The sequence below is a fragment of the Lipotes vexillifer genome, unplaced genomic scaffold (genome assembly GCF_000442215.2).
Source record: "Lipotes vexillifer unplaced genomic scaffold, Lipotes_vexillifer_v1.1 scaffold627, whole genome shotgun sequence".
Taxonomy (NCBI): Eukaryota; Metazoa; Chordata; class Mammalia; order Artiodactyla; family Lipotidae; genus Lipotes; species Lipotes vexillifer.
In genome coordinates, this window is record NW_006787891.1 from 1,215,660 (window position 1) to 1,238,734 (window position 23,075).

The window sequence follows — 23,075 nt, forward strand, 5'->3', positions numbered from 1 at the left end:
TTTTTAATCTCTCTCCATCTCTTTTTCTTTCATCTGTTTTTGCTTCATTCTCAATGGTAGAAGTTTACATTGTTCTTAAAGCTAGCAATTCTAAAGAACAGAGCACTACTTTGTCTTCTCCATCTAAACTCTGATTCCCCCCTGTGTCTGGGGAAGGTACTTTGATTGTCTAGCCTTGGATACATTCACTTTCAGGAAAGCATGGCCACATAACTCCCAACAGAATCTAGGGGAAGGTAGCTTCCAAAAAAAGGAAGGAGAAAGGGCAAAAAAAAAAAAGCATTGTGCTGCACTTTTCAATAACATAGTCCTCATGTTAAGTTTGTATAATTAGCGATGTTTTAGCAAATAGCAAAACTTAAAATACTTTGCAACAAATTATCATTTTTTTCTTAAATAGGATTATACTTATCAAAGACTTAGATTCATATTTTTGTCTTCCTTTAGGCTCTCATCTCTGTTTGTTTCTAATGAGATTTCACATTTAGCAGCGGCTACATGCTCTAGAACATGATGAGAAGTAAATTGTGATTAATGCCCAGCCTCAGTTAATAACCCAGGAGGATTTTACATTTTAAATTAAATAACATTCTTCCTCATTTTGAGCTGACAATGACAGAAGATCACAGAGCAGCACTTTCTCGGTCTCCTTTGTCACCCTTGACTAAAGCCACGGAGGTATCACAGTGAAGCAACCCTGAAGACACCTTCAATGGGGATACCGTTCACCCAATTTACAAATATATTTCGAATGATTTACCAAGGTAAGAATATTATTTCAGCAGCTTAAACTGAATTCTGAAGGGGATAAAAGTGCTTAAAGAAGGTTGTCTATGTAAATGCTCAGTATTTAGTAGAGATTATGTCAAACACAATTTGGAGATGTGATGTTTGTTGCCTGGGTTACAGCCCTTCCTTTTTTTTTTTTTCTCTATTTTATGGGAAGAAAAAAGATAGATGATGCAATAAACATAAATTATTCCTAGAGTCTGACTTGTGGACAGGTAGGATAGTGATGATAACAGGAATGGCAAGGCAGATGATATTTGCTATATACCACTCACTGTGCTGAGTGCTTAACCTACATTATATTTATTTAGTACTCAAAACAACTCTGGGAGGAATGTAAGGCAGACAGTATTTTAGACATCTCCATTTTATATATGAGGAAACAAAGACCTAGAGAGGTTCATTAAGAACACACAGCTGCTAGGTAGAGAGGTACAGTTTGAACCTGAATGTATCTAACTCCACAGCCAAAACTCAACTATTATACTCTACTGCACTTCTCAGAAATATAAAGCAGAGGAGACAAGAGGTATTTTTCCTGTGTTTTTTCTCTATTAGAAAGTGAAAGAACAAAAAAGTGTCTGTCAGGTATTGACTATTGGCTGGCTAAACGTGATGCCATAGTTTTTACATTAAAAAGAAAATGTGGACTATAAAAGCATTGAAGAAACTATTCTTAAATTAGGGATTGTGTTAATCTCCTTATAGAAGTGCTAGGTCATATTTATATCTTAGAACAGATTGATTTTTTTTATATGTCGCTAAGTTTTAGGTGAAAGTGAAATCTAGACTTTCAGCTAACCTTTGTTTTGCCTTATTCCTCTGAGCTATGAGTGCATATTAGCAACATATGAGATCATTGACACAGTGTGCTAGCTATATGGCTAGATAATTTTTAGAAAATTATTACCCAGTGGTTATATTGTAGAGACATAGTTTTCTCAGGATAGTTCCTCCCAATTGACAGTGGAAAAAACACTGGTTTCTCCCAATAAGACAATGGAAAAAAATTTCTAAATAGAATTTTTAAGTAGTTCTTTATACAAATGCCAATGCTAATATAATGTGTATTTGCACATTTTTTATTGCTTTTAGAATTTATTTTTACCAATTTTCCTTTTCAAAATAGTACTGCATTCACTTTTTATTCTATCTTTTGTGAAACTGTAATTTTATTTATTCAGTTTCTTTCTGCTTTTTTCTCATATTCCTTCTTAGATTCTGAGTCTCTAACTCTGGTTTTGTTTGCCCTTTTTTTTAACATGTCAATCTTTTATTTTCATGTGACACTTTTCCTACCACCTGGTTTTTATAGTTTGTTTAAATGTGCTACGTCTATTTCTTTGTGTGGATCCTAACTTCTTTTCTGTCACTATTGTCTGTTACCATCAACTTTGATTATGATGTACCTAGAAAATGAAGTAACCCTCTCTGGGCAATTGAATAGAAAGTCAAAGACAATGCCCAGAGGTCTTTTACTTTCATGAAAAAGAAAATGATGAGTTTCAACCTGAAAGGGGTCAAGTTCATAAAGGCTAATGGTAATCTAAGATCCATTGGTATTAATATGATTATCAGTGAAAGGCAATTTTCTCTATGGTAAAGACATTTTCCCCCGATTGAGGTTAAAACTTCTCTTGTCATCCTTTTTTTCCTTGCCACCTTTCTTCCGCCATCTTTGTGATCTTTTTATGAGAAATAATTATTAAAATATAGTCAATTTGTTGTTCCTTTACTTATATTACAGAGGTTGTGCTTTTCTTCACTAATTAACACGTTGTACATGTACAAATTCTGCCCACATATATTAAATCCATTCTTTGCAACCATGCAGTGATGAGTCACTTTATTCTCATGTTATTATCTGTGGTTTTAATTTACTTTTTATTATATTTATATTATCCTTATTTTCTCTCGTTCTTGTGTTCTTACAGTGTTTTTTCTCTGTCACTTCGTGTTACATTTGTATGTAATACAGTAAAAATTGCTGTGCCAGGAGCCTTCCCCCACAAAAGATAACTAATCACCAACAGTGTGAGTTCAATACCAAAGAAGGTCTGATCCTCCCATTTTACGACTTACCACTAGGAGGCCACATGACTGGAAAAGTCTAGCTTCATTCCTGTGGCTACTTCAAGGAAACAACATAATAAGAAATTTTCCTACCCAGCTGTAGTCTGATGTATTCTCAGGTGAACTGGAACAGAGTGTTGGCCTTTGAGGCATGAAGCAGAATCAATTATTTATTGACAACAGGTATCTAGGGGTAGTTCTGCTATATTTATAGGAGGTTTCTCTAAATGCTGAGGTGGAAGATTTCCAAATTAAAATTGCATTTTAAAACTAACAGAATGTTCTAAACAATTAATATCTTTCTATCCCACATATAAAATATTTTTTTAATAATTTTTAGCTGATGATCATCTAAGAAAGTAATTGCATGATTTTCTTTTTGTAAAATATTTGTTTATTTGGCTGCACTGGGTCTTAGCGGCAGCATGCGGGATCTTCGTTGTGGCATGTGGGATCTTTAGTTGTGGTTTGTGGGATCTTTTAGTTGCAGCATGTGGGATCTTTAGTTGTGGGACGCAGGATCTCTAATAGCAGCACTAGTTCCCTGACTAGGGATTGAACCCAGGCCCCCTGCATTGGGATTGCGGAGTCTTAGCCACTGGACCACCAGGGAAGTCCCTCATGATTTTCTTTTCTTTCCTTTTTTTTTTTTTAACATTTTTATTGGAGCATAATTGCTTTACAATGTTGTGTTAATTTCTGCTGTACAACAAAGTGAATCAGCTGTATGTATGCTTTTTTTTTTAATTTTTTGCAGTACGCGGGCCTCTCACTGTTGTGGCCTCTCCTGTTGCGGAGCACAGGCTCCGGACGCACAGGCTCAGCAGCCATGGCTCACGGGTCCAGCCACTCCGCGGCATGTGGGATCTTCCCGGACCAGGGCACGAACCCGTGTCCCCTGCATCGGCAGGCGGACTCTCAACCACTGTGCCACCAGGGAAGCCCTGTATGTATTCTTAATAGAATGTGCTTTTTTTATCCTGCTTGCAGCTGAGTGTAATAACAACTCTTTTAGTTCCCTGAGGGGACAAATTATTTTTAGTACATTACATTAGGACTTAAATCAGTTTTAAAAGTGAATTGCCAACAACTTCTTCTTATAGATTATCTGGGTTATTTTTTCACAGACAAATCTTGCTTTCAAGGAGACTAACAGTGCCTAATCTATTCATTCATTTTTTATGTCATTTTAGTTATCTTGGCTATTCTGAATTGGAATCAGTCTGACTATTTTTGAAATATAAACATTTGGTTATATTGCCTTTTCTAGGGACAGTTTAAGTTTAGTAATCTCATCATTCCAAAGATGAGCTGTCAGTTCCCACCATGAGAAGAGCAGCAGAACAAAGTGAGGGGAACACTGCCCAGTGGTTAATGAAGCAAGACAATGCTTTCACTGTTTTCAACCTCCATTGACCAACAAATTACACTTTTCATAATTCATAACTTTTTCTCGGATTTTTCCTTCAAGCCATAAAAAAAACTCTACAGATCCAAACATTAATATATTATTTACTTTAAAAATGTTAAAAGACTATATCGCTTCTTTTTGAAAATTTAAATTTCCTCTGGAAAATCTTTATACGATATCTATAGCCTCCCCTGACTCTAGATTTAAGATATACTTTATTTTTACTCCTTTGCACTTTTGCACAAGCAGAAGTCGTATTCTTTTTTTCCTTTGGGTAGGATGATTTATGCCCTGATCCTACGCTCAGATGTGGGTCCTTTTTACAAATTTTACAAATTGTTCTTGTTGTTTAGATTTCCTCCTACAAAAACGAGCAAGTTCAGTTTAACAGACACTGAATTTCTCCTTTACAGCATGTGTGTAATTTGAACAAACACCTTAGTTATTATTCAGTCATTGAGTTACAAATAAAAATTCGACTTAGTATGTGTTATAAAATAACTGAAAATTGCTCTGCAATCAAGGTATCTTTACCAATGTTTCTAGGTCGAACTAGAATTATATTTTCTTCTGGTGTTCAGAATAAAATTTGGGGGAAATTCTTCACATATATTATTACCACTTCTATTATTCACTTTCCATGATGTTTAAATCACACTTTATCTAGCAGTTGTAGAAAGTTATTTATATCTTTAGAGGTTATTTCTTTCATCAGATTGGAGGAAAGGTAGGATGACGATTAGTGAAATCTTTGTGCTTTGTGTACTCCAGATTTTATACAAGTTTCCATGCACCAAACATATGTGGGTTTATTTCTTTTATCTGCTATCCAGTATTTTAAGCTGGTGATTTATTATTGAATGTACTTAGGGTCATTTTCCTTCGTGTTTACATTTTCTTATTTGTATTTATTCCAATTAGAGAGTTTAATTACCATTAAAATGGTAATAGGATAAAGACAAGTTTTAAAAATGACAATATTAAAAAAAAAACATAACTCTTCAGGAAGCTTTAAATGCCATGAGAATATAAAGTGAGAAATATATGCTTGTCAAATATACAGTATAAATAAATAATTTAGATGAAAATGGTTGACTACATTTAACAAAGAGACTACCAAATAATGAGGGGCTAAAGAGTGCATTGTATATTGTAAGTAATTGCTATTCATAAAAATTCTATGGCTTCTGTATGAGAAAAAGAGACATTTTGACAGACAACACTGGTATGAAGCGACAGCAAGCACAAATCCTTGGCAACAGTCATTATCCTGATGTTGAATTCACATCCAAACTGTGTGATAACTTAGACCTGCATGCTTGTTATTGAGCCATGATCTGTCAAAGTAGCCACACTTCCTACTTATGAATAGAATTATTAGCCACGTGCAGATTTCTGCCATAGAAATCTAAACTCACCAAGGATGCTTTGTGTTTCAAAAAACAGGGGAAAAAGCCTCCATGTCATTGTATGTTTATGCTGAAATTTCTGGTGATGTGTTCCTGATTAAGTAAAAGTCAAATATTTAAAAAATAGTTTATATTTTAGCCCATCATAAAATTAATTCAAAACTAGTAAAGATTTTGAATAAAATTAAAAGTAAAGCAAATGTAATTAGAAATCTAATTGTATAAGTTAGGCTACTATTAACAGAGAGTAACAGGGAACACAACTGAAAGTGACTTTAAAAGTGAACAGTCCACTATCTCATGTAACAGGAACTTCAGAGGCAGGGCAATTCTAGGGTTAAATTCAGTGGTTCTGCTGGGTTATCAGAGAGCCTGGCTCTTTGTATCTTGTGCTCTGCCATCCTCAGAATATTGGCTAGATCATTAGGTTTGACTCCTCCTACTTGCAAGGCTCATCACATGTTCACTCAACAATATCCAACTAAAGAAGACAGATATTTGATTATTTATATCTCTTTCTTATTAGGGCAAAAAAAAACCTTTCTCCAAAAGACTTCTCCTCATTTCTCATTGGCCAAAATTACTTAATTAACCAGCACAAGGCAAGGGAAATGGAACTAGCATCATTGGTGTTAGACCATTGAGTATTTACCCGCTGGAGCTGATCAGGGGATGCCTTCCATGGGCATAAGAGGGTGAATATTCAAACATAACTTAGGCTTTTTATCTAAAGGGGGGAAAGACTCTTAGATAAATATTCAACGTTACACGACATAACTCTTAGCTTTGGCTTTATTATATTTTACTACTTAAACTGTGTATGTTTCTTATCAATGGCATTTTTGTGACACACCTTCACACGATGTCGTAATTATCAAAGAACAATTCCTGCATATTAGTTGCTAGTTGAGTATCGCAGTGAAAAGAGATAAAACAAGGATCTTACCATTGCAGAGAGGGATATGAAATCATCTGAAATCACATAATAAATCACAAAGCAAACATATCAATATGCAAAACAATACATCATTTCTAGCACAGGACTTGGGGGAATGACTTGGAATAAGGAGTGACTAGGATCTCGTGGGGTTAACTCCTCGCATGTGTCTTGCCAGCTTGAACAGTTTTGTAGAGATTTTCTCTATGTCCCTAACCTCTAAACTCATTATGACCCTCATGATAGACAAGACTTTTCCTTCACAGTACTAATCATAGTCAGTAATTGTAAATTTATATACATGACAATGTATATAACATTTCTCTTCCACTAGACAATTATTATGGAAGGGGTTTTAGAAAGTGTAAGCACTGAGTTCAGATGAATATTTATTAAATACTTACTGATTGAAAGGTGTACAGTAATGGGTATAGATCAGCTGAGTGAACAACATTGACAAAAAGGCATACATGTAAGAACAGTGGAAGGCAATGTGGTGCAATTATAGCTGAGGGATATTACAGGGGGGCAATGATGGCACCACTTGGTAGAAGTCCTTGAGTAAGAGAGCGGCAAGTATGACTTTATTAGGAGTTTTCCTCAAGTTGCTATAAAAAGCCACTAAGATTCACTAATGCTATTAAAACAGAAGAAATGAGAAGAAAAATCGCTCTTGTCAAAACTAGAATCATACCTTTAAATCTTGTCATGGTCTATTTATCTGCTTTTTCTATACTCCTCCCTGGGCATAATTTTATACTTTTAGACATCACACCATTACTTAGTTGTTGCTTTGTGAAGCAAAAATTGTAAATTAGATTTAATGGAAACCACAGAGAGTAAAGCATAATTAGATATTAGCCTGAGATATTAAGGAGGTTGTCAATTCCACAATGTTTAAGATATGTCCCTGATAATCTTTTTGATTATGGTAGAAAGCCTATATGTAGATGAGGTATAGTACTGTTTCAGAAAAGGATAAAAGCTTAGTTAATCTCTTAATGTACCTTCCAGCTTTGTAATTCTGTGATTTATCGTATCCATTATATCATACGTAGAAATTGTTTAAAAGATTCAATAACCTAAAATTTTATAGTTTTTAATTAACCAATAGTTTTTTATCCATACTTCTTTAAGGTTAAGTTTTGACATGTTTTACTTCATCTTTCTCTAAACACACATAAAATTCTTAAATATTTACATAGTTTGTATATGTCTGTAGTATAGACACACATAACCACCTTTGTTCTTTTTTATGACCTGATTTCTAAAGAATTATTTAGTTGCTAAAAGAAATAATCTATTTAATCTATTTCCAATAACTGACAATAAACTAACTCAGAAGTCATGTAGCTGATGCTTTTTTTTTTTTTTTTTTTTTTTTTTTTTTTTTCTGTTACGCGGGCCTCTCATTGTTGTGGCTCTCCCATTGCGGAGCACAGGCTCTGGACGCTCAGGCTCAGTGACCATGGCTCAGTGACCATGGCTCACGGGCCCAGCCCCTCCGCGGCATGTGGGATCTTCCCAGACCGGGGCACGAACCCGCGTCCCCTGCATCGGCAGGCAGACTCTCAACCACTGCGCCACCAGGGAAACCCCCAGCTGATGCTTTATAAAAGAAATATACCAGAACATTTACATCCAAATGAATACCCCCCCCTTGAAAATATCTACTTTAGGAAGTAGTAATTTATTCTAATAACAATGCCACTTCTCAAAGCACTTTCTTGAGTTCCTCTTTGGATTTGCCATCAGAAACTGTGGTACATTCTTTAAAATAGTCTCAGTATTTAATGATGACAAAATTTAATCTTAAGTAGTTGCATTTGAATTTTCCGGAAAATAAAATATCTGGATCTAAATTTGGTGTAAAAAATGGATAGTCAAGACTGCATAATTGTATAGCTAGTGTGGTAGGCAGAAATCTAATCTGGTCCCCAAGATTTCCACCCCCTGGTATATATGCCTGGTATAATTCCCTCCTCTTGAGTGTGGGTGGGATTGTGAATATGATAGGATGTCACTTCCATGATTAGGTTACATTATATGGCGAAGGAGATTTTTGCAGATGTAGTTAAGGCATATAATCAGTTGTCTTTGAGTTAATCAAACGGGAGATTATCCTGGGTGGGCTTGACCTAATCAGATCTACTCTTTTTTTTAATTTTTCTCTATTTTTAACATCTTTATTGGAGTATAATTGCTTTACAAGGGTGTGTTAGTTTCTGCTGTATAACAAAGTGAATCATCTATACATATACATATATCCCCATATCCAGATCTACTCTTTAAATGAGAGTTTGGAGATCAGAGACAGAAAAGTCAGAAAGGTGAGTTCCCCTGGCTTCAAAGAAGATGATAGTAACTGTGAGTTCTTTAGCTATAAGGAACTAAATTCTGGCAAAAACTAAATGAGCTTGGAAGAAGACCCTGAGCATCAAATGAGACTGCAGCCCCAGCTGACACCTTGATTTCAGCCTTATGAGATCCCGAGCAGAGGTTCCTGCTAAACTTTGCCCAGACTTCTGACCCACAGAAACTGCTATAATAAATAGGTGTTGTTTTAAGCCACTAAGTTTGTGGTAATTTGTTGCACAGCAATAGAAAACTAATATAGGTAGATAGATAAGAAATATTTCTTAAGAAGATGTATTTCTAAAGCAGTGTGATTGATGTTCTTGTATCAACCTAATATAGTGGCTTTTAGATTTCAGGCTAGAAAAGGATGCTCTTTACCAGTGGTAAAAATGATTTTTACCAGTGGTAGAAGAGTAAGTAATACAACGATGATTGGAATATATGACGGAAATTGAGGGTCTAGCATTTTAGATGGTAGGAAGGGATCAATATGATATAGTGATTTCAGCTATCAAACCTACCAGGGCAGATGTGAACGTACAGGAAGTAAGAACATTTTTATACAAGAAGGTAGCATAGAAGTCTTACTGAAGAGGGAACTTCTTGAAATCTGTGTATATGTGAATTACAGATATAATGAAAGATTCACAGTAGAGACTTATCATAGACTTCAGGACAAGACAATAAGACGGACATAGAAAGATTAAAAAGAAGATCTGTGTTATAAAATTAGCCCAGGTTCTAGAATGTGGTAGAAAGCCTCAACAGTAACTGAAGACAAAGTGAGGTTATTTTATGGATAAAAGATCATTTCCTAAAACAGTTGGTTTAGAAATCCACATGGAATTCCTGGTTAAGAATTTTCTGGTTGGGAAAAACAAAGTCCAAGAAAACTGCCATACAACTTATCAAATTTTATAGAAGACAGCTGTAACAAAATGTAGATCTTAAAAGAAATTATGATATAAAATTTATGTAATTAGAAATTCTTAAGAAACACAGAGAGGACAGGGTGCAAAGCCTCAGACCCATGCAAGCAGAATTTTGGAGCTGAGTTCCTTGCATAAAGCCAGGAGCTGTGAAAGATAGATGCACCAATCCATGAAAAATGGAATAAAAAAGTATTGCTCACCAGCCAGAGGAAATAGCAATAAATGGATATGATATGGTCTAAGATTCTTGCATTGTCTGAAAGTAATAAGTTAGTCATTTATGTTAAACTTTAATAAGACAAGGGTTTATATTGTAATGTCTAATGTTTCCACTAAAAATAAGGTTGAACAAAGTGTGGCATACAACCTAATAGAAGGGAAAAATGTAACAAGTTTTTTAAGTATTGTTTAATCCAAGAGAAAATAAGAAAAGAATGAAAAGGAACATAAAACAAGAAAAATAGAAAACAAAGCATAAGCATGAAGGTAAATTCTCAAAGGACAAAGACTGTCCTGGTGAAGGAGATAACCTTGTGAATATATATTAAATGTAAACAAGCTAAATTCTCAAAAGGCAAAAATTGTCTTTGAAAGGAGGATAACTATGTAAAGATGTATATAAATCTGGAGGAGGAGGGAAATTCACTTTAATAAATCTGAATGTCATGGGATTTTTAAGAGATTTTTGCAAAGGGGTCGAAAAGGGTCTTTTAAAATAAAAAGGGGAGGAGAAACAAGAGAAAGAAAGAAAAATAGGGAGACTACAACTGTGATGACTTAAATACCATCTAGATATTAGAGCTTTATTGGCTCAAGAGCACTACTGGTTCACTGCTGCTAATGTAGAGCTACCTCCTTGCCCACCTCCCCATTACTTTCCTGTATTTTAAGTTTCAGTTGCATTGTAGTAGCCGTCTGTTTTCCTGAACTTTTTTGAATAGGAACTTCAATTTTCTAACTAATGGAAAATAAGGAAATTTTAGGGTTAATGGGAATAATATTATAGGACGATAGTTAAGTATAGATATTGTGGAGCCAGACTACTTGGATTTGAATCCTCTCTCTGACACCTGCCTGCTGTGTGACCTTTGACAAGTTCTGTAAGCCCTCAGTTTACTCATATGTAAAAGGAAGAATATAATATAGGACTGTTGTAAGGATTAAATGTAAATATAAGTAAAATGCTTATAACAGTGACTGTCACAATAAGTGCTTTGTAGTCATTAACTGTTAGTATTTTTACTATTATTGTCATTATAAAGGGTATGATATGCTATTTATTCCTTATCTAGCCTGTGGACTGGGTTAGTGTCCCTGTAACTGAGTGGGTAAGGGCTAAAAGGGCTGATGAAACTATTCAATGAAGACTTTCTGGAACTCTGCCTACAACTTCACCTGCTTCAGTGTCCAGGTGACTTAGTATAAAATAGAGTTAGAGAGGTGTCTCTTCTTCCCACCTCTGTACTGAACTGTTCTAGCATTCCAAGCACTGGAATCTTGGGGAATACTACAAGGCAGCACCTCCATGTGGATCTCATTGCTCTTGTGATGGCCAGTGGCAGCAGTGAGGTAGTAAGGTGAAACAGCTATGACTCTCACCAACAGATTTTTATAGGGACTTAGGAGGCAATTTTAAGAATTTATAGTGCACTACCTTAGGGACTCAGAAATAAATGGGGAGGATTTTGAAGGGGTAATAAAGTCCTGTATTATGGGGACTTCCCTGGTGGCGCAGTGGTTAAGAATCAGCCTGCCAATGCAGGCGACACGAGTTCGAGCCCTGGTCTGGGAAGATCCCACATGCCACGGGGCAGTTAAGCCTGTGTGCCACAACTACTGAGCCTGCGTGCCACAACTACTGAAGCCCACGCACCTAGAGCCCATGCTCCTCAACAAGAGAAGCCACTGCAATGAGAAACCCACACACTGAAATGAAGAGTAGCCCCCGCTCGCTGCAACTAGAGAAAGCCCACGTGCAGCAGCAAAGACCCAATGCAGCCAAAAAAAAAAAAAAAAAAGTCCTGTATTACGATGATGGGATAATCATGCTGGCAGCTATTTGCTCACTCTAAAGGTTGGCATCAAGGAGGACAATCCTATCTTGCAACCCATATACCTTTGTGCCAACATTGACAAACTACTGTGCCAGATGGTCCAGAGACTGGGCTTAAAATCACAATATTACATTCTCAATTTCTCTACAATTAGAAGTGAATGGCTACCCCATCAAACTACCACTGGCATTTTTCACAGAACTAGAACAAAAAATTTCACAATTTGTATGGAAACACAAAAGACCCCGAATAGCCAAAGCAATCTTGAGAATGAAAAACGGAGCTGGAGGAGTTAGGCTCCCTGACTTCAGACTATACTAGAAAGCTACAGTAATCAAGACAGTATGGTACTGGCACAAAAACAGAAATATAGATCAATGCAACAGGATAGAAAGCCCAGAGATAGACCCACACACATATGGTCACCTTATCTTTGATAAAGGAGGCAAGAATATACAATGGAGAAAAGACAGCCTCTTCAATAAGCGGTGCTGGGAAAACTGCACAGCTACATGTAAAAGAATGAAATTAGAACACTCCCTAACACCATACACAAAAGTAAACTCAAAATGGATTAAAGACCTAAATGTAAGGCCAGACACCATCAAACTCTTAGAGGAAAACATAGGCAAAACACTGCATGACATAAATCACAGCAAGATCCTTTTTGACCCACCTCCTAGAGAAATGGAAATAAAAACAAAAATAAACAAATGGGACCTAATGAAACTGCAAAGCTTTTGCACAGCAAAGGAAACCATAAACAAGATGAAAAGACAACCCTCAGAATGGGAGAAAATATTTGCAAATGAAGCAACTGACAAAGGATTCATCTCCAAAACATACAAGCAACTCATGCAGCTCAATATCAAAAAAACAAACAACCCAATCCAAAACTGGGCAGAAGACCTAAATAGACATTTCTCCAAAGAAGATATACAGATTTCCAACAAACACATGAAAGAATGCTCAACATCATTAATCATTAGAGAAATGCAAATCAAAACTACAATAAGGTATCACCTCACACCAGTCAGAATGGCCATCATCAAAAAATCTACAAAGAATAAATGCTGGAGAGGGTGTGGTGAAAAGGGAGCCCTCTTGCTCTGTTGGTGGGAATGTAAATTGATAGAGTATGGAGGTTCCTTAAAAAACTAAAAATAAAACTACCATACAAACCAGCAATCCCACTACTGGGCATACACCCTGAGAAGACGGTAATTCAAAAAGAGACATGTACTGCAATGTTCATTGCAGCTCTATTTACAATAGCCAGGACATGGAAGCAACCTAAGTGTCCATCGACAGATGAATGGATAAAGAAGATGTGGCACATATATACAATGGAATATTACTCAGCCGTAAAAAGGAATGAAACCGAGTTATCTGTAGTGAGGTGGATGGACCTAGAGACTGTCATACAGAGTGAAGTAAGTCAGAAAGAGAAAAAAAAAATACCGTATGCTAACACATATATATGGAATCTAAAAAATAAAAGAAAATTGTCAGAAGAACCTAGGGGCCAGACGGGAATACAGATGTAGACCTACGAGAGAATGGACTTGAGGATAAGGGGAGGGGGAAGGGTAAGCTGGGACAAAGTGAGAGAGTGGCATGGACATATATACACTACCAAATGCAAAATAGATAGTTAGTGGGAAGCAGCCGCATAGCACAGAGAGATCAGCTCGGTGCTTTGTGACCACCTAGAGGGGTGGGATAGGGAGGGAGGGAGATGCAAGAGGGAAGAGATATGGGGACATATATATATGTATATGTATAACTGATTCACTTTGTTATAAAAACAGAAACTGACACACCATTGTAAAGCAATTATACTCTAATAAAGATGTTAAAAAAAAAAAAGTGAATGGCTAAAATTAAAATAACCCGAAGTATCAAAACAGCCTTTGAGTAGTGGGGATTTTTTTAACATTTTATCTTTTTAATATAAAATAAACTTGCCTGGAAAACAGATCGTTAAACACATCTGGTAGTAATTTAAATTGTGTGATATGTTTAGTGAGGACTTTTTCAATCAATTAAATTTATAGTATCTCTGCTTATCTCAGTCTAGGCCATGCAAGTTCCCTGCCAATTACATTTTCCTGTTTTGGCAGGCATCTGAGACCCATCTTACTCTAACTCCTCTGTACCTTATTATCCTGCTGTCCTATCCATAGTTCTTTTGGCAACTGATGGGTACGTTCCCATCCACACATTTTCCAGTGGCTTATGAAGTTGTCCAGCTTGAGAGTTCTATCCAACAGGGGTGTCCTATATTGGGTAGTGATGAAATTAAACTTTCGGGGGAATTGAATGTATCATACAGAGAGAGTCTGCAGAAAGTCATGTGGTATAGAAATGGGGATATACATAGAGGAAGTTAGCAGAAGCCATGAGGAAAGAGGAGAACAGAGGTTAGGCAATAAGATGTACAGGGCGTCCCTGGTGGCGCAGTGGTTGAGAGTCCGCCTGCCGATGCAGGGGACGCGGGTTCGTGTCCCGGTCTGCGAAGATCCCACGTGCCGCGGAGCAGCTGGGCCCGTGAGCCATGGCCGCTGAGCCTGCGCGTCTGGAGCCAACGGGAGAAGATGTACAAAGAGGAAGCAGATTGTTCTTAAGTCACTAGTATATCCTGGAGAGCAATAAATGGTCTTCTAATTCTCTTTGTGCTCTTCTAGAGTGGTTTTATCTCCTTTCTTAACTTTCTGTGTATCCTGTTATAAGCTCTATCACTTAAAACCCAAATGCCTGTTTATTCCTTGCAAACTGAATGATCCTAACGCCCTCATTTCCAGCATTAATTTAACAAACCATGTGTGTGAATTTAATTCCCATGTGGGACAAGTTAGCTTTGCCAAGTTCTGTGATCATCCCCTCATGCACACAATGACTAGGAAACACATCAGTTGTTATAAGAAAGAACAGTTCCACAGTGTGTAAGAACTAGTGCACACCTGTCTTCAGTGTTGATAAAATAAATCAAAGCTGAAGACTAGGGACTTCCCTGGTGGCGCAGTGGTTAAGAATGTGCCTGCCAATGCAGGAGACACAGGTTCGATCCCCGGTCTGGGGAGATCCCACATGCCACGGAGCAACTAAGCCTGTGCACCACAACTACTGAACCTGCGTTCTAGAGCCCGCGAGCCACAACTACTGAAGCCTGCACTCCTAGAACCCGTGCTCTGGAACAAGAGAAGCCACCGCGATGAGAAGCCCGCGCACTGCAACGAAGAGTAGCCGCTGCTCGCCGCAACTAGAAAAAGCCCACGCGCAGCAACGAAGACCCAACGCCACCAAAAAAAAAAAAAAAAAAAAAGCTGATGACTAAAGATGGTGAAACAGTAGTGACTTTTTAATATGAAAAACTACCCTTTCTCCCCTTTTACATATAAATTACTAGAGAAAAGTAAGTAATAAATATGTATATGATAGAACCATATAGTTTAATTCTTTTTACCATTTACCAGGTTAATCTCATATAATTTATTTTCCTAACCCTACCAGAATCATGTGGAGTTGGGAGGGGTAGGGTTGGATAGTTTCTCAAAAGGCTGCAAGTGCTGTTACCATAATACAGGGGAAAGATATGCTAGCAGACAAAAATAATAGATAACCCTCAAACGACTCAGTTAGAAAAAAAGCAAAATATGCTTGACAAAAATATTACATTCCAGTAAAATCTGTAAAGACCATATAGCAATCTGAAAAATGGTTGTAAAACAGTGTTAAGTAAAAAAGGCAAAGTATTAAAATAAAAGTATGATGTGGTTGAAGCTTTGGAATATGGAAAAATTAATAACCTTTTTGCATTGTGATGGTAGAATAATGGATTATTACATAAAATCATTAGTATATTTGTAAAAATATTTGACAGTAAACAAAATGCATTCATTAAAAAAGAAAGACACCTCATTCTGCATTTTGTAGAGAATTCCTTTTCTTTCTTTACATGAGAAAAGAAACTTGCTTTCCAAGTAACTGTGTATGGGCACTGGGAGCTGATTATGAGATTTGCAGATCTTTCCTCCTGGCTTTACTGCTCTTCCCCCAGGTTGAAGAGCTTGGTGACCATTTGCAGCTCTGTTGCTGTTGCTGCAGGAACACCACCACTGTGACATGACCACTGCCATATACCACCACTCCCCACTGCCATCAGTATCTGAGTACCAGGGCTTCCCTGGTGGCGCAGTGCTTGAGAGTCCGCCTGCCGATGCAGGAGACGCGGGTTCGTGCCCCGTTTCGGGAAGATCCCACATGCCGCGGAGCGGCTGGGCCCGTGAGCCATGGCCACTGAGCCTGCGGGGAGGTCCCACCTCAGCCAGAGCTAAAGTCCAGTGATCCATTCAAGATGCTGTTCGCCACAGTTATGAACCTGGGTGGATCCTCAGAATGTAGGGAAGGCCATTTCTCTCCTCACTGCTATGCACAGTCCAGGGCAGACTGGGATAGAAACATGTGTTGACAACAACAACAAAATACAACTGCTTGGATCCCAGTGTTTGAGCTCCATTGACCCACTGTGTTAACTCTCATCCACATGCAACCATTTACCCTGTGGCACATAACTACCTTTCATTCTTTCAGAGGAAGTAATAAACCATTTTACACCCTTGTGGACATAAAGAAGACAGGCCAGATGAAATAATTGTGATTATAATGAAATGTGTGGATGAGAAAAATGTGGAGTAGGGGTTGTTCGTGCCAAGCTTTCCACACTAAGCGTGTGTTATTTTGTAATTGTGTGGATGGGGAGGTTACATTATATTACTTATAAGGACTATTGAGGAACTAGCAGTTGAAAAGAGGCAGGTATGGTTGGTATAAAAATAGCCCCAATTACAGTAATACATGGAAACTAACTATCCTCTATGGCTGATCCTCTACCCAACAGCTCAATATTCTCAAATATGTTTAAGCTTGTTTCATTTTATCATGCCAGCAATTCTACATTTTCCATCTTTCTGACTTGGTATTTGCATAGATTTACATATCATCCCAGGTCATGTGGTCCCCTGTTAAGTATTTAGTTCATCTAAATACTGCTCTTTCAGAAGCTTAAATACCAGGTAGGGTAATCAACTATCCCAATTTGTCTGAGGCTAAGGGAATTTTTGAGATGTGTGGCTTTAATGCCAAAGCCAGGACAGTCCTGAGCAAACCAGGGTGAGTTATCACCCAATCCCAGGTCTGCTGTAAAGACTTTACCAACTTTATTCCAACACACAAAAGTTTGCCTTCAAGGAATTCTTTTTGCACTTAAGGTTAATATACACCCAGCGTTCTAAGCAGTTTATTTAACGTACATTCTCTCTTTATTAGGGGATAGTTTGCAAGTTTCTTGAGGGTAGGAGCCACATCTCTTTAATTTTTATATTTACTAATACTTAACAGAGTGCTAGTGTTTAATAAATCAATGTAAGAATTTTAAAATGTTACTTAACATTGCTTCAAGCATTACACAATTTTTCTTCTTTAGTTTCATTAAGTGATTAAGTTTGATGATTATGAATGTGGGTTTTATTTTAGGACATCTTGCTGTTCAGTTTCCCACCAAGTCAACTACTGATTATGTGAGCACGGGCAAGTTAATTAGCCTCTCTGAGCCACAACTTTTTAAATGTGTAAAATGGGGATAAAAATAGTACCCACCTCCCAGGGATATTGTAAGGCTTAAGCAAAATACTGTCTAAGTGTGTAATGTTTTGTCTAGCACATAGCACACAACTAGTTATTATGTGGTAGCTGTTAATAAGTGATCACACATCAGTTCACTGTATTCTTCCCTGCATTGTTTCTTTCAGAGAGTTTATGTCGTCCCAGGCAAAAGCAGGTATTAAACCTACTGAAGATTATTTGCAGCCTCAGTTTGGCCCCAACAGACTTTTACATTCAGCGGCAGCATCAGAAGGGTCAGGACTTCAAGATTGCTCCACACATCAAACAGCATCAGATCAGAGCCATGATGAAATATCAGACCCAGATCGCTACAAATCAAACAGTAAAAACAATTCTTGTTTTATATCGGCATCCAAGAGAAACAGACCTGTCAGTGCTCCAGTGGGTCAACTGAGGTAATCAAAGCTGTTCTCTGTTCTTTTTAACTGACTGTTGAAGCTTTTTCCTTTGAGCAGAATTTATAATGACTCAGTTGACTATTTCAAACATTAAAATGTAACACATCCCTAGAGTTTCGTTTCTGCTTTTGTTTTGTTTCCTTTTTTCTTTGAAAACACCTGAGTAGAATGTTGCTAATTACACTTGGGGAGAACAGGAGATACACTTGAACACGGATAATATGAAACTCTGAAAGGAATATTTGAAGCAGAATCAGGCTAAGACCATGAAATACCTTGGTTTACCAGATATTTGTGTAAAAGTAGAAATGCATGCTTCTGATATTTAATTTGAAATAAAATTGATTTTATTTGAAATAAAATCAAATTGAAGTGAACTTATAAAACCATTTTGTGTATGTTTTCACATCAAGATTGTTATCATAAACTGTTAAGTTTATGGATAGAAGAAAATGTTGATAAAAATAAAAATTAAACTAAGAAACTGATATTCACATTATTTTCATATGTTCAAATAGGTGGATATATCGTGGTTTTAATTTATCTCACATTTTTACTTTAAAATGTTTACTTTGCTGCTGTGGCATTAGGAGTTACCAGGGTTAGCTAGAGTAAAAAGTGTGACATGCTAGTCATTTACATGTACTTTTGCTGAGAAAAATAATACAGATTGAAACTGGTTTTGACTGAAAAAAAAATTAGAAATCTTCTCTTACTGCCCCCAAGCAATATGAAATGAAAGCAATAAAATTGACTTCAGAATGAAAAGTTTAGTATGATGTATTTGAATTTCAAATCTTTAAAAAAAAATCGAAGAACTTTGATAAACATGAAAACTTAAGGGGAAATCTTAGCCATTTACTATTTCATGATGATAAGACTGTATTACTATTTTTTTTGCTTTCTGTTAGAATATAGCATATATATATGTATAATTTTTAAAAATGAGTGTTGTGATGTTTTATAGTAAAATGATTTAAATGGTTTATTCTGACATATGTGTTTTACATGAACAGTTTTGGCAAACTTATCATGTATTAGATTTTTTTAAATATTTAAGTGTATATGGACAATCTTATCCTATAAAAAGGTGTTTGGGTTTTTTTTGAGGAATATTTAGGAACATTCGTTAGTGCTTATATCTGTAGAAAATACCCAGGATAATATTTACTTAAATATTTTTACTAATTAACGTGCACAAATTGTTGTGTGTTTTTTTCTTCAGAGTTGCAGAGTTCTCTTCTTTAAAATTTAAGTTGGACTGTGATTGGCATAGATTGTCTCAAAGATACAAACTTCAACCCAGAGTGATTAGAGTAACAGCTTACAAAAATGGATCTAGAACAGTTTTTGCCAAAGTTACTGTACCAACCATCACCTTGATAACTGGTGTCCAAAAGTTTTCAGTGATTTATTTCTTCCCTTATTCTCTTTATCTGTGAAAAGTGAGAAAGATGACATTTATTGTTTAAAATTTTCTGTATCTGTAAATTGCTTATATGTATATACATAGACCTCACAGGCATTTCATTCCTTTTTTTATCAATATATAAGTAGTATATTTAATTAAACAGATACAATGGCTTTATATCTCTATAGCATTGTTAAAATGATGGAATGTTCAAGGACTAGAATTTGAGAATCAAATATTCTCAGTGTTGTGATTAACCTATTTGTATATTTTCAACTGCTACAAAATAACCATATTGGTGGAGTTATTGAGTTACTTAACTTGGCAAGTGGCTCAGTGGCTTTCTATTTGATCATTGCATCTTTTGTTTAGCGGAAATGTGTTACTTTCTTTGTTGTCAATCCCTTTCTCTTACCTCTTGCTTTCTGTTAGTTGCTGGAGGAGTGCACGGAAAAGCTGAATCTGAACATGGCTGCACTACGAGTATTCTTGGCAGACGGCACTGAAGCCCTCGAACCCAAAGACATACCCTGTGAAGCCGATGTTTATGTTTCAACGGGAGAGCCCTTTTTAGATCCATTCAAAAAAATTAAAGGTAAAAAACAACAACAACAACAACACCCTACCCCCCCCACAGTAAATTGCTTAAGGGGTGCAATTAAAAAATGATTTTCATTCTGTCTTTTTTGCATGGTTTAACAAAACTAATGTTTACGCATTTACAGCTCAGTAAGAGGATAATGTGCTTAATGAAAGAAAAATCCACTGACAGCCACGTTTATTGCCCTTCATTAGCATTGGTGCTTAATTTAATATAGATCTGAATAGACATTAGGGAGCCTGCAGGAGGTTAAATGGTGAAAATATAATAAATTAAATCAGAGATTATTGAATTTACTGTTTAGTTTCTGTGACACTCAACAGACATAATTCATTAGACTTATTCTCTCAGAAAATAGTTCAAAGTTTCAAGTATCATTTATTCATTTACACTCTTGGTCTTTTTTCAGATGGCATTAACATAATTTTGAAAATGTGGCCAGTAATGAACATATAATTCTTATATACATGTGATTTTCCAAATGAAATATTTCATAAGATAAATGCTACAGCTTGACTTTTAACCTTGAAATGTATATATATATATATATTTTACATTTACAAAATATGAATATGTATATTTTAGACACACTTGTAGGTAAGGTCTTTTTTAAAAGTCCATTGTTTCTAACATTTCAGAAATGTGGAGATTTTCTAAAATTAAAAAAAAATTTTTTTTTCAGTGGGAAAGAATCTGTTTTAAGAGAGAAATAAAAGTACCACTGTCTAAGAATATTCTTCTAAGCATGTCATACCCAGGGTCTGTTATCAAGTGCTGTATATGGTAATCACATTTAAATGACATAAGAACTTTGCCATACAAATTCAGTGTATCTAACTGCTGTATTCCCCTCTGCTTTTTATACCTTATTAGAAGTGTTCTTTTTTTTCCTGCAACTGCTGTAAAGCCAGTGAACCAAAGGCAAGTCTAGGCAGTAATTGCATAAGTAGAAAAAAAGTAATTCTGAAGTTCATTACAGATGAAGTGATGAAAATTCTTCTTCTATTAATGTTATTATATAAAATGATACTAGGATTTCTATCTCTTTAAGAATACTTGATCATTAGGAAATAATTTCTTGAATTCATTAGAAAGTTCAAGGTGATTTGGTCCTTGTAAAGAAACTTGTTGCTACAATACACAGTGAAAATTACCTATGCAGTAGTGTACACCCATATATTTTTCAAATTTTGTTTTAACTTTAAAATATGGCTGCCTTTATTTTGTATTCATTGAATCATCTGCTTGTATAAAAGCATGAGTCTTTGTGGGTAAATGTTTCTGTGACTTTTTTATATTCAGATATATATGTAATAAATGCTTCCTTAAGATCCTCATTTATTTTTATTAATCAGAAGTACTCGCCATTCTTATGATTATGGTATTTTGCAAGATATATATAAAAATTATTTATAGCTAAGCTTCTTAGAAGATCTGGACATGTATGCCTAAAATAACAATGTTACACACATGACTAAGCTTGGTGGATGATTTTTAAATGTACAAACTAATTTCCCCCTACTTTTTGTTTTCTCTTTTATCCTTTTAAAGCCAAGTCTAGAACAAAAAACTTCTCTGCTTTGTCTGCGTATCTTTGGCTGTGTTTCACTGTGACATGCACTGCTGTTCTTTTAGCACCAAAATGTTGGCACACACTCCTGAAAATTTCACACCATCTCTTGCTGGATCAGCAAGCTTAACCCACCAAAATCTGGTGTTGTGCAATGGTTTTTGACTGATAATCAATCTTTATGCTGCTCGACAGTTGTTGCTGGGACACGGAGTAGAGCAGGTGGCAGATGTGCCTCGTCTTTTGAGAAAAGAAATTGTAGGTGAGCTTGGATACAGACTAGCATATCACATGTCCATTAAAAAGACTTAAGTATAATGGGGAAAAAAGCCACTTGTCTAAGTTAAGCTCATAGATAAGCCTATAAGCCTAAAAACTGGTACTTGGTTTCTTTCAGAACAAGAATATAAACACCAATAATTTATTATATATATATTAAATAAGAATTTATTTCATATATGTAATTTATCATATATATGTATATAATTTGAGAGGGGTGTGGGGAGATTTCATATATGTATACCACCTACACATTCACTTTTTCAAATCAGGTTAAAATTACCTTTCTTGCATGAGTTTCATAGATAATCGATACTTTGCCAACTTGTTGTCATGAGTCTACCATAAAAATAAAACATGCATGAGTAGCTTTGAAAGTGGTAGATAAATTTAGAGTAAGGAGGCATTCTCAGAAGTTGGAAAATTCTATTTTCTTAAGGTAAATAGGAGGAAAACACCTGGCAGAATTTGGTGTTACTGTTGTATCTTTCCAAATGAGCATGAATATTTTATGTACAACTCACCAACAAGCATTAGAGTCAGTAACTGGTCATTATTTTAATATACTGATTTTCATTCATTCAACAAACATTCATTGAGAGTCTACTCTGTGCCAGGTACGAGGCCAGATCAGAGACAGATAAAAAAAGGGACTCATAGTCTGATTTCTTTTTTTGTCATTATCCCTTCATCTCTGATTTTAAATTAAAAAAATGTTTTAAACCGAGTGCTTTGGGCCCTCCAAAGGAAAATTTACTTTATTTCTGGCACAGGAAAGCCAAATAAATGTATGTATATTTTGGCAATTATATTTCCATACTTCATTATTTTCTTATTCTTTAGAAAAATAGTGTAGATAGTGAAAATTGCCTTAGAACTATTTCCAGATTTACTAAGGTAGAAAGAGACCTGCAGAACATCTCTGAGTTTTGAAATATTTTACCACCCCTTTTGAGCATCACTGTTGACAACCAGTGGCACTGGATTTAATAGAAAGCTGGAGAGCTATTCATCACATACCTCCAAACACAGAGCTTTCATATAGAGGTCAAGCCAAGGTCAAGACTGACATGAAGCATTCCCTGTAGAAATGCAATATTAGAATAATTCTTACATTTGAAGTTGAACCTAAACAGAAAGATTAATTGTGTGTGGGAAAAACAGAAAG

General features: G+C 36.0%; 1 protein-coding gene across 1 annotated transcript in view; it reads left to right on the top strand.

Moving 5' to 3' along the window:
* The first annotated feature begins 612 nt into the window (after positions 1–612).
* LOC103073691 (doublecortin domain-containing protein 1) overlaps positions 613–23,075 on the top strand; it is a 38,525-nt gene continuing 16,062 nt past the window's right edge. The window contains 4 exon segments of the mRNA XM_007472248.1: positions 613–764; positions 17,774–18,043; positions 19,272–19,437; positions 19,890–20,052. Coding sequence (XP_007472310.1) covers positions 613–764; positions 17,774–18,043; positions 19,272–19,437; positions 19,890–20,052 — 751 coding nt within the window.